The 13,642-nt window shown below is 39.9% G+C and overlaps 1 protein-coding gene across 2 annotated transcripts in view; it reads right to left on the bottom strand.

The window, feature by feature from the left end:
- Positions 1–13,642, bottom strand: part of FBLN1 (fibulin 1) — an 82,500-nt gene that overhangs the window by 62,559 nt on the left and 6,299 nt on the right. For both annotated transcript variants that reach the window (XM_049821486.1, XM_049821487.1), the window contains exon 2: positions 4,317–4,416. In XM_049821486.1, the coding sequence (XP_049677443.1) occupies positions 4,317–4,416 (100 nt within the window). The remainder of the gene's footprint in view (positions 1–4,316; positions 4,417–13,642) is intronic.

Here is a 13,642-nt window from a genome sequence, read left to right as displayed (position 1 = left end):
TTGTAATCACCTACTTTCCCTTTCATTTCTTTCCATACAAGCATTAAAATTTAACTTTGCTCTGAAAACAATGTCTTTGTTGTCAGTCTAATTTCATTACCCTTTGCCTCTCTCATTCTACTTATTAGCTGTGTTCAAAGTATGTCAGTGCTATTCATGTGCACAGTGGAAGGTCTTGGACAAAAAAATATTAAACTTAAAAAGGGAATGATTCTACTCCAGAATTATTTTGCAAAGACAAGCTGGGTCTTCCACCCTTAGTCCTTTCAGTTTGCAGTTCAACATACAACAGAAATGAACTTAGGAAAATTAAAAGCAAGAGCAAGATCTGGTATTATGAGTGCCACAATATGACAAATGAAAATAATAAAGAGTGCCTCAACAATGAAAAAACATATATTCAATCATGTGTTATAAATTAGCAAAGGACTCAAGTAAAAATAATTGATTCAACAAACCTCAAAATTTATCAGCTGCGATCCACAAACAACTTTGTAGATTACATAATAAAAGTTTTCTTGAAGGTGCAGGGCAAAATTATATTGATATCATATATTATGTAGGGAAATAATACTGATAACATTGTGGCAGAGAAGGACTGAGTTAGACATTATTCACAAAGTGAAGTAAGCAAGTTATCCTAAATGAGTGGGAATAAAACCCTGACAACATAGAAGACTGTTCTTCTATCCCTCTGACTGTGAAGCCAAAAATCTCAGTGACTGTGAGGCACACTTAGTAGGCTACAAAGAGAGAATAATTAATAAAGACAATTTCTCCAAAAATAACTTTAGCAGCTTTTTCAGACATAAAACTGTCACAACTTTGATGTCCAAAATCTCAGGCTCTTCCAGACTTACAATGGCATAAATCAATAAACATCTATCAGCAGTTAAGCATCTGGTGCCTATCACTCCAAACGCTTTTATTATTTCCTTGTGTTTCTGTCTGAGTCTGTATCCAAGTGCTGCCACTTGTCTCTGCTTGGGAACACAGATGACCTTTTTGTTCTGTTTTTGCACAGTACCTAGCAAAGTGTTCCGTAGCTTCTTCTTTTATGCATTCTTGCAACACTAATAATAAATAATGTTATTCCCAATGTAACTCCAAAAAGACTTCACACAGTGCTAACGGCATGCAATTCTCCTATGGAGATATGCTGTTTCTGGCCCAGGAATTAAGTTCACTTGCTAAGAGCTCTGGGCAGGGAAAATCTTCATTTTGAAAGGAAGATTTATTGGGCAGGTTGAGTTCCAAAAATAAATGGCAGCTGTTTCCGGCTGCTGCAAGTTCAAGCACATCACAAGAAAATGGATGAAAGGTGAAAAAGCTGCTGTTATGACAGCCAAAGATATTATTCATCAAAACTCTACACTTGTACTTACTGATTTATGAAGGCACAGAGAAAAATATTGTCATTGCCCAGAATGATAACATAATGAGGTATACTCATCTGTGGGACAAGCAACCACAATAAGAGATTGCAGACATCACTGGACATTTAGCCCAGAGCCTTGTTTCAACTTAAATGCAACTGAGTAACAGTATCCAGATGGATCTTACTAATTCAGGTGAACTTCAGATGGGGGCTGGCTCATCTGTGGTGTAGGACAAGTGAGTACATCTGCAGTTTGAACTGTACCATATTCAGCGAGTAACACTCACACAGATGGCAACGCCTTCAAGGACCCCAAGAAATTTCAGGGGAAGAATGCTAAAAAGACGTTGAAACCCAGAACTGTCAGCTTGTTTCTAGGATGCACGGCAAATAAGAGAATCTCAGTGCTTGTGTGGAAACCCTTCTTGATTACTACGAATGTGCTTTAAATGCCTGGGAAAAGGTCAAGGGGGTGCAATTCTAATTCAATAAGACAGCTTCTTCCTCACACAAACAAAATAAAAGCAAAAGAAATCCTAGCAGTGGTGGGCTTGCTCTGAGTGAAGGACTGAATCTGAGATGCCATTATGTTATTACTATTCTAAGAAGAGGATTCAAGAACAGCACGTAAATTCTTGTAAAGAGTGCTGGGCAAAGTACTCGCATCCAATCTGTTCTATGTTGCACGGTCTTTGCAAAGTAATTGCACAAAATCATTTTTACTTCAGGAACTTCATCAAATCTGCTCACTTCACAATGTATTCTTCCTTTGCATTCAAGTGCTAACCTTGCAAACCCAAGCTGAAATAGGCAGAGCAAACAGCTCCATCTGGCATGAAGTAATATGGGTTTGTAAACCCAAGAGGCTTGTTTTTTAGAGCACGCACTCACATGATGTACACTGTCCAATGCTGTCCTGCACTAGACAGTCAAAAGATCCCAGCTGGGGTTTAAACAACCACATAAATGATAGGTATCTGTCCCCCAGCAGCTCCCACTGTGTGTAGGTATCTAAATGGGAAGCAAGTTCTTTTGAAACTCTGTAACCAATAAGGCATCCTGAGCCATATTCTCACCTGCTTAGACCTCAGCAAGTGCAATGAACCTGGTTTTGCTCGCATCTCTGTGCAGTAGGAATAATGTACCAAATCAGTGTCATTACCCTCATGTGCTTGCAAAGGCAATCATGCTCCCTCACTGTTCATCCTGGCTCCAGTTACACCAGCAATTAGGAGAAGAATTGGCCCTTCTTTTGTGTCTGAAATGGCATCATAAAGTGACTTTGCTGTACCTCTCACAGACATGCCAGTTTGCAATCATAACTGGAGCAAAATAGTATTGCCATTGAAGAAAGTAGTCAAAGGTGCCAATTTTACTTAGTCATTTTTAGAGTGGAGCCAAGATTCAGGGGGAGCTATGTTTATTTATCATACAGTCATGAATAGATGCATGAATTTATCCACTTCTTTTTTTGTCAACCAGTGCTTACGCCTCTCACAGAATATGTGAGATTTCCAATTTACCATTACACCACTATAATTTTCTTAATTACACATCTGTTATGTACAAAAACTACATGAACTATTAGTAAGCTTTTTTTCAGTTCCTAAGAAGTCCTAAAGACTCTCTAAAATGGCAATCTTTAAAAGAGTAAATTACACTTACAGCAGAATCGCAACTCACTTTAATCAAATGATCATTAAATCATCAAGATTCTCGCTCCCAGATTGTTCAGTATACTTGGTTTCCTGTTTTTCCTGCCTCTGTTTTGTCTGTAACTCTTCTGACTCTTCAAGTATTTCCTAAATTGGGATTTAAGTCCTATCTGTCAATTCTTCTGCGTAAGAGACTGCTTTCAATGCCAATATAAATGCAAAAGTCAGAAAACATGGACAAACTTGCCTGCAAGACACATTCTTTCCGTAATAAAGATCAATCCAACACTTCTACTATTACCAATGTTAAATGTTAAATCACTTTGCAATCCATTTGAGAAGACAGAGGGAAGCAATGTACTCTGTTTTAAATATAAAGTTCTCTGTGAAACTGCCCCCAAACTATCAACCACAAATTTAGCTCCACAAATTAAATGTAACAAGTGTATTTAACAGCAAAAATAACACAAACTATCAACAGAAAAAATATGAATGCCCCAATCATATAAAAGATTCAGTTTAACCAAAATATTATTGTGCAAATAATTTTAATATTTTTCATTATTTCATTTGCTAGTTTATGTAATAGAAATTAGTATCCTTTTAAATGTCTGCAGAATTAAGAAATCTATTTCTTAAGTAAAGGTTACTATTTTCTACGGTGAAATATGTTTGATAGAAGTTGGACACTCTACGTAACTAGGAATCTTGAGTTAAGCTTGAAGTTCCCCCATCCAGCAATATAACTAATAATTGCAAGACAATTATCTGTGTGGCACCACACAGGAGAAACAGTTTTAAAAGGCTGTGTTACATACATACATCTGTATCTACGCAATCTATAGATTATTCATGTATAGGATCTGCTGTGATTCTTGAAAAACTTTTGGCCAAGAATTTGGACTGCCGCTGGGCTAGATTCACAATCAGCATAAACTGAAGAAGCTTTGCTGACATTAGTGGAGACATGCTGAGATACATTGACTGTAGGCAGAGTCCAAGCCCCGTGAGTAGAGTACAGCAGAAAAACTTCTGACTAAGAGAAATCACACATCAAACAGGTTAGAGCTGGGTGACTCTACACTAGACTAACAGCAAAAATTAGAAGGACTTAATGGAATAAAAGTAGGTACTCAGGTTTTCCCAAGGCTAGACATGGATTTGGAAAACTCAGATTTAAGAGCTGGGTGCTTAATTTTATAATCAGTTTTCATACTTGCCATTCCCATGGTTCTACATGAAAACATAAACTATAGTTTAATATATAATACATAACTATATACCTGCATTCTCTGGACTCGGATATTAATGGTAGAGAAGTACATATTCTGTTTTTATTTGCCCATTCAATACCCTTGTCACAGCATTCTTCCATTGAAAGATCTGCAGAAAGGAGGAAAAAAAGAAAAACACAACAATATATTTAATACAACCTTAGTAAATGGTATTGCATCTGCCAGTTAAAAAAACACAAACAACAAAAGAGGGTCAGTTCATTTTTCCCTCCCTAATGTACACACAGAATAGTGCACCCATCCAAAAGGCAGCCATGGCCAAATGAAGCATCTGTTAGCACCTTGCAATCAGCCCAAGTGCTAGAAGTATTCTTTCCTCAGTGAAGCAAACTGCAGTTTCCCTTAGCCTTCCACAGCGACTGATACTCCAGCAGAAAACGGTTCAGATAGATAGAGTCCTGCACAATAAAAGGATCTGTTGGATTGCACTCCTTTACTATCAAAAGCAGCAGTAGCAACAAACAACCTTTTAAAATCCTGAAGAATACAGGATAAATCACTATCTGATATGAAAGAAAGATGAATATCATTACAAGTTAATTTGCCGAACTATTTTTTCCTGAGGTTATTATCCAATTAATCTGTTTCACTGAAAAGTAAAAGTCTGTAATTGCAAGAGTATTGTACAGAGAGACAGAAAGGTATATGGTATTTTGATCACTTAACATACGAAAGAAAAATTAATACAGATACCAACCCTGAAACTAAGGGGAAAAGCATACTGAAGGTAATTATTTGTGCAGAGTATGATTTTTGCAAAGGTACCTAATTCAATAAAACTAAATACTGTTAATAAACTGACAAGCACTACAGGTTTGCTTCATATTCCAAGTGCAAAAGTTCACTGCACAGCAGGTGTATCAGAACTTGGAATAAAACAGGAGTCACATTTTCCTATTAATTATCTTGTAGTCCGGATGCTGAACAGCTCCTAGTATAACAAATATGCAATCTGTGTAAAAAAATATTTGATTATCAAGAGGGACAGCTTTCTAATGTTTTCTCTTTGATTCCTAAGTTTTTTGACTGATGGCCCTGACAGGCTGCACTCAGGAGTGCTGAGGGAGCTGGCCAATGTCATTGCCAGGCTACTCATTATTAACTTTGAGAGGTCACGGCAAATGAGAGAAGTTCCTGAAGAATGAAAGAGGACAAATGTCTACCCTGTCTTCAAGAAGGACAAGAGAGAAGGTCTGGGAAACTACAGACTGGTCACTGTCTGGGAAGGCGACGGAGCAAATCCTCCTGGAAACAATGTCCAAACACATGAAGGACAGGAAGGTGATCAGGAGAAGTCAGACTGGATTTATGAAGGGGATATCATGCTTAACCAACCTCATAGCCTTCTACAATGAGGTGGCTAGCTTGGTAGATGAGGGGAGAGCAGTGGATGTTGTTTACCTTGGCATCAGTAAGGCTTTTGACACTGTCTCCCATAACACCCTCACAGACAAGCTGACAGTGTACAGATTAGGTAAGTAGGCAGTGAGGGGGACCGACAACCGGCTGAATCGCCAGGCCCAGAGGGGTGGGATCAGGGGCACGAAGTCCAGCTGGAGGCAAGTCACCAGTGGTGTACCTCAGGGGTCAATACTGGTTCCAACAGCGTTCAGCATCTTCATTAATGACCTGGACACTAGGAAAGAGTGCATCCTCCACAAGTTCACAGATGATACAAAACTGGGAGGAGTGGCTGATGCACCAGATGGTTGTGCTGCCATCCAGAGGGATCTCAACAGGCTGGAGAAAGGGGCAGTGAGGAACCTCATGAAGTTCAGCAAAGGGAAATGCAAAGTCCTGCATCTGGGGAGGAATAAGCCCTGTGCACCAGTACACACTGGGGGCTTACCAGCTGGAAAACAGCTCTGCAGAGAAGGACCTGAGTGTCCTGGTGGACACCAAGTTGAGCATGAGCCAGCAATGCACCTTCACAGCAAAGGCGGCCAACACCATCTTGGGCTGCATTACACAGAGCACTGGCAGCAGGCTGAGGGAAGCGAACCTTCCCCTCTGGATTCCTCCAGGAATCACACCTGGAGTGCTGTGTCCAGTCCTGAGCTCCCCAGTTCAAGAAGGACAGGGACTTACTGGAGTAAGTCCAGTGCAGGGCCAGCAAAATGATTTATGCACTGGAGTATGTTTCATATGAGGAGAGACTGAGAGAACTGGGACTATTTAGCCTGGAGAAAAGAAGGCTCGGGGGGATCTGATTGATGTTTACCTAATGGGAGGGGATGAAGAAGAGGGAGCCTCTCAATAGTGTCCACTGACAGGACAAGAAGAAATTGGCACAAATTACACCATATAAAGTTCCATCTGAACAGAAGAAAACACTTTACTGTGAGAGTGTTCAAACACTGGATGATCCCAAGAGGTCCCTTCCAACCTAAATGATTCTGTGACTGATTACTTAATGAAATATAAGTCCCTTTCATCTGTAGGTTGCCGTGCTGCACAGGGGAAGGCAAATCTCATTTATTTCTTTTTGATGGAGAAGCCAAAGCACAGAAGGATTAAATGACTTGTCCAAATTACACAGCAAGTTGGTGGCAGAACAGGGAGTGCACACCAGGTCATTCCCAGACCATCTCTCTCCACGGGATCATAAAATGCCTCACATGATTTTCTCATTCTTAGTTTTGCTCCAAGCACATCTAAAGGGTGCAAAATTCAGTAAGCAGCAGCATTATATTCAAGACTATCCATCTTCACAAATGACTTCCTGCAGAGTCCGATAAGGACAAGCATCTCTCTCCTCTAGTTCTCCCTATACTAGTTACAAAGCCCAGGTGTTCCTGATGTATGGGTGCTATAGCCTCTTCCATCTGTCCGTGTATCCACTTCCTAACCTGCTGCAGTTATCAAAATAAGCAGAAATATTATTTAACCTGTTCATGATCACACTTACTTTGACACACATCAGACAGAGTTTACATGAGTACCTCAACTGGCAGATCTTCATATATGGGAAAGTAAAAAGCAGCTGAAAGCAAGTAGAGAAGATAACTCCCTCCAGTAACTCAGATGTTTGCAGGGAACAACGTATATTCCTGATGAGTGATTATAATCCAACAATTCAAAGCAAAAAGGAAAGAGTTAAATGAGATGTTAGGATGCATCAGTCATCTTAAGGTAGGTACTCTTAGGACAGTTACCAATTCTACCCTGCAAAGCTCTGGAGTACTGAGCATAATTCTGGCTATCCCTCTTCAGGAAAGATTACATCAAAATGGAAAATCTGTAAAGAAAGGCTAAGAGGATGGTCAGGGGAATCAAAGCCCTATTTTATGAGGAGAAACTGGAAGAAATTTTAAGCCTAGATAAGTAAAGCTTGTGAAAGGATGTGGTGGTTCCTGTCAACAAATATTACTGCAGTAAACAATAATCAGAATTATGGGATCAAGTAAACCAAACATTTTTTAATAAGAAAATCATTATACTTATAAACAGAATTACATTAAATGTTGGTGTTCTGTACTCTATGACCCAGGTCACCCTTCTAGTCTTACATACCCAAAATAATGGTCAAAATTCTGTCATTATAAAGTCAAGCCAATATTTCTCTTGAATTCCTCAGGGTGTCCAGAATTCATGCCAGTGTCTGAAAGCTAATTGTAGTTTATAGTGCTACAGACAAAATCAGTCTTGTAAATAAATATCCGTCTGTGGAGAAAGACATGAATTTGTGTCTGATCTCTTCTTTGGGAATACAGGCCCTGTCTGGTGCTCTCTGTCTGCCAGTGTATTGCTAACAAACATTATATGCATCGGATTTCATACAACGTGTTACAAATAACCATATTTTTAGTGCTGTTGTCTGCAATCCATCTTAACTGTGTTGAAAAATGATGCACATTTAAGTGAAGTGCAGAGCTGGCTGCAGGTTTTTGCAAGGCTTTGTACAAAAGGGTCTTCAGCCAAGTTCCTCCCCAGAAGGACAATCCCTGGCTCTGGACACCAGTTCTTCCCTCCCAGCTCTGGCAACACACCTCTACTCTAACCAAATAACTCAAGAATTCAAAGCAGGCCAAGCTAAGCAAGCTCGTCTGTAGGAGTGCATCCAGACAAAGAAGGATTTCGGATAGTTTGTTGAGGGAAAACTGTGGTCCAGGCTCATTGTTTTGGTGACATCACAATTCATATCCTCCAGAGATCCTGCCAAAAATCTCTTGAGAATAGAGGGAAGTGAAAAACAAGCAGTAAAAAAGACTCCACCCTCAAGGCCATTCTTCTAAAACATAACAATAAACCAGTGAAAAACATTTTCTCTAGCTTGGCTTTGCAGTTTGCTTTTAAAAATGGTCATTCGCGGACAAATCTCTACTCTTTCAAAGTCTCAGAAAGTGCATGTCTCACACTTCGAGTGTCAACTCCTGATTGCACTGGAATCGGTTCTGACTATTTTGGCATAGGAGTTGCTAACGAGTAGAAACAGGACAGACTTATCGTCTCATAACTGTATTTTTCCAGTGTTGTGGATTCAACTGTACATGTGCATATTCATGTGGCTCCCAGCTGGAAATCTTTGGGCAGGCAGTTCATACCGAGGCCATTTGTGCCTCCTTACAACCTCTTCAGGGGACCAACAGCATGGGGGGGGGGGGGGGGGGGGGAAAGGCCTCTCTTCAGTTTCTCATAACTATAAGTTTGTAATGCAGGGTGCCTGAAAGGAAGGGGTAGTGGAAAGCAGATGGTAGAAACTACTCCAATTACGAGATCTTGGAGAATCTCACTTACTGTGCAGAAAGTGATGGTTCTTTTTTCTCTGAATGTGACCATGTGTCTTTTACTGCAGTTTTTGGGCTTATGGCACCCCTCAGAGATGGAGTGCCAAAGACAATCGACTAGAAATTACAGTACTGCTCTTCTGAATCTGGTGCCCCTTCAACTGTTTTGCCAAGTGCATAATGTTTCACGCAAATCAGACAGAGAAATCTCAGGTATCTGAGAGACAAAACACTTCCGGGAAATGCTGATGATAGTGTGTGTGTTCAGCTGAAATGTGCCCTTTTATTTGGAGGGAGAAACCCTACAGGAGAGTTGTAACATGCAGGAATACACTGCCTGGTCCATTTTGTAAGTTTGTGGAGCAATTGTTCAGCTTTTTGGTATCACAAGACAGAAAAATATGAAGATAAAACAGAGATCTGTTAAGATGGTAGCATGTTTACTTCCTTTTCACTCAGATACATTAATTTTGCATGCCAATTGACTAATTGAGAAAAATCCAAGTCCATTTTGGATAAAATGAAACGCAGCTTTATCACTACCTTGTCCCTGTAAAACGTATGTGCAGCAAGGCATCCAAAAGAACTTGAGTCATGTTAGTATGATAACAGCAAGGAAGCCTGTCCTGATGTTAAGGTAGTATATGGTTAAGTATTCTAAGAGAGATTTCAGGAGTCTCAGGAAGAGGACAGTAGAAACACAGCTGGAACTCAGATCTCTAATTTTACTAAAGCTGTCATGAAGAAGAGCTATCGGATAAGAAGCGATTAAAGGTCACACAAATTTGAACATTTTGTGCATGATGCATTCATGTGGTAGCTATGAACTATGCTTACATAGACAAAATGTGTATGAGCATATGGTTGTTTTAAAAAAAGGTAGCTTGCTAATCTTAACAGGATTGCCATACTGTGTGGGAGTTCAAAGCAAAAAATGTGGTTAAAATCTGTATAACCTTAGACTTTTATGATGTAATAACTGCTTATTCAGCTGCTACAGTGAATATTTTCTGCAAAAGAAAGATAAGCTTAAGAATGTTACCCAAAAGCATGATTCCTGGAATGAGAAACCCTGAATTGTTTCTCGGAATTGTGCAAAAAATAAGCAGAAGTAAAAAGGACTGGCTAATTTTCATGGCAGTAGCATTCCAGCTAGATCAAAAAGGGACAGATTTTTTTAAGTGACAATCTACAATAACAGCTATTCTGTACCACTGATGATGATGGAAAAGCCTATGTATAATCTGGCATTAGATAGCTGTTCATTACTCAGTGCTGATCTATGGAACAGTTATAAAGCTGATGAAATATCAAACCAAATCTACACCTGAGCCTAGGCGGGCTTATCAAGCTCATGCTAGTAAAGCTTTCCAGTTCTTCAATGCACTAAGTGATGCGACTGCCAAATTCATCGACTTCCCAGCCCACATAACTAATTATAGTTGGGTATGGATTTGGAAATGAGTCCAGGTCAAGGGGTCAAAGTCACACCTCCTTATTGAGATGTCTTCAATCTTTTAAGCACATTAATTAAGTTTGTAAAATGTGGTGCAGGTCTTGTCCTTCACTCATTTTACTCTGTAAGAGACTCAGCACTATAGAATGTGAGAAAACAGAACATGATTATCACTTCTCAGCATATGCAGATACAGGCAGCAGATGGACTCTGTGAAAGCTCAGCACTAGTCCAACACGTTTCAGTAACAGTATGTCATCCAGAATTTTTGGAACTCATGATTACAACAGACATGCATTGGTTTAGGTTTCCAGTAAGAAAATACTTTCAACTTTCACAGCATACCTTTCTGATGAAACCTTTCTTGTCCTGTCAAGAAAACTGTCTTACTAGTGATGTTCATCCATCTAACTGTTAGCTGAAAAAAACCCCAAGACTACATACACAATTGCATCCTCAGAATGACAGACTGGCCATCTGTATTACTCAGCGTCACATTTTTTGTCTTCCAACTTCCCTTTACATCTGTACTCTTCTGACACAAAACCACAGCAACTGCATATCCCTTTGGCCAAGGCTCCACTGTGCTATAGGTTCAGGGCAGACAAAGTGTGCTTGGCCTCATCTGCTATGGCAGACCAATTGTTCTTGAAACAACGATACCTGGCTCATATTAGGTGGACAAGTCAGCTGCCTGTGTAGCAGGAATGGCAGTCCAGTGCTGGCAGCTGGGATTTGTAGTCTTGATTTTTTGGCTGTCCTTACAACAAACTGTGGAAATGCTGTTTCTGGCAACACAAATGCACTCTGTCTGGCCACTTAAGGCATCAAATAGACCCAGAGACATGTTTAGACAAGAGGGAAGCCAGATGACTTCAAAGGTCCAACTGGTAATAAAATAACATGGTAAGTACAGCCTTGTTACATCTTGATTTTGCATGTAAACCTAGGGATTAGGCACACAGAGTAGAGGAAAGGGTGAAGGAGACCTGAAACTATGAAAGGGAAAGACATAAAACAGAAAATCTGTGCTCATGATTCCCAGAAACAAATGCTTTGAATTGGGAGTAATGGAGCGATGCAGTAAAGCATTACCATTCTCGATCTGAGATGATGTGAGTATTTGCTGGATCTCTTCAGACTAGTGTTGGAATGAAGATACCCTCCTCCATTTTATATGCAGAGAAAGAAGTAAAGTGAATAGGACCTTTTCTTTTCCTGCAGACGTTCTCGTTTACCTCAAGACTGTACATCAAATACACCAATACAGTGATGGGGTAAGATGAGCAGACACAGCTGAGCTGTGGCTTTAGTCACCTTTGGACAGTAAACTATTCCTAGTTCTTCCACCAGGTTGTTCTACAATACCAGCTTGAACTTTGTAACAAATGCATGAAACTTGGAGCCAGGATGCCCTCTCCTGTAATACCCACAACAGCACAAGCCAGGAGGCAGCCTCCAAGGCTTCTGTTGCAGCCTGCAAAGCTGTCCCTCTCCTGTACTGCTCTAGACTACTGTTTGCCCTCAAAGAGGGCCTCTGACAATAGTGCTTCTCTCTTCCAAGCGTGGAGGTCATACTGGATCTTTATGGACTGACAGACAATCACTCACAGTTTGTGTGCTGCTAAGAAATATGATACTCTCTCCAAACTGGCTTAAAGGGTTTGAACCTTTACCTTCAGATTAATTCTCAGCTGAATGTGATTATTTTAGGATAGCTGAAATCACTGAAGAAACCCAGTTAGCACACTAACTAAAGCAGCAGCACCCTAAAGGAAATGCTTGGTATGTTAGTGTGTTTTGTGGTTGGTTTAAAAACAGCCAACATTTTACTGGAAATTTTCTTAGGTCTGGAGAACACTCATTTATGGGGAATGTGGCTCTGGTAGCACCAGCAGTGGCCATCACACAACTAGGGGGATTTTTCAGATATGGCCAAACCTCATTTTACGAGGTATCTGTTTGCAGCCTATAAAAGCGGCTCTTAAAATCATTCATGGCAATAGCTGGTGATGAGGTAGCTGCTATGTTTGGTGATAAGGACAGGCCCAAGGGAGGCAATGCTATGTTGCAATATGCCTTGTTTTCTCTGGTGGGGAAAGCAAGTGCTTTACTGTGGGTTTTTTATTTTGCCTCAGGCCTAATAAAAAAGTCTTTCAAAAAAGCAGGCAACTGGCTACTAAAAAAATTAGAAAAGACAACTCCCATCTATTGCAGAAAGACTGTAAGGCATCCTATATACATATCAAAATACCACAAAAGATAGGGATGTAGGAGCCCTCAAGAGGTTACTTTGTCCTACCCACTACTCTCAGGAAGAGCTGATAAAATTTGGTCAATTCTAGGCAGATTTCTATTTAGTTGTTCAAAACGTTATCAAGTGATGCTGATTCCACAATCTCTCTAGGCAATGTGCTCTTGTGCTTCAATGTTCCTAATGACAGAAAATTTTTAATAATATATTACCACACTGTCCACTCCAAAAGATCATTTAAATCTGTTCTTTTGTTACTACCTCTTATACACAGGCTCTTACACACTTCAACAACCTTCTACGTATCTGAAGACTGCTACTTCATGCAGATGTCTTTTCCGTGAACAAATTACATTGAATTTTTTCATCTTTCTGGATAGGTTATTTTTTGGACTTCTGTGAGGGGGCTGGAGTTCGAAAGATACTAAGACTAGAAGACAGAAGGCTGTTCTGAAGATTTCTAGAAGATGTGAAGATATTGAGAGAAACTTAATACTGGAGTCCACTGAGTCAGCATCATGTAAGCAGCTTAGTATAAGTAATGGCTGTCCTAGACTTTACATACTCAAAAGAACATGAAAAAAAGAGAGTGCCTTCACAGCTCTGATGGACACAGGTGGCCTTTTAAAGAACCCAGTCTCACCAAGATGACACAGGTGGACGTACAAAAAAGACTCATATTTGGAAGAACAGTAACTGCTCTTTCTGACAAGCATATGCTAAATTCTGTCCTTCACTTCTCCTTGTATGAAAAAATAATGCAAACAATGAAATTACTTCACAGGGTGTTGATAGAAAAAAGTGCCACTTCAGGCTTTCTCATTTAAGAACAAATTTTTATCTTCTCTTGACTTCTCGTTTCAAATCTTAAAAAAAT

The sequence above is a fragment of the Accipiter gentilis genome, chromosome 18 (genome assembly GCF_929443795.1).
Source record: "Accipiter gentilis chromosome 18, bAccGen1.1, whole genome shotgun sequence".
NCBI lineage: Eukaryota > Metazoa > Chordata > Aves > Accipitriformes > Accipitridae > Astur > Astur gentilis.
Note: the sequence above shows the minus strand (reverse complement) of the source record. Positions and strands in the feature narration are given on the sequence as shown.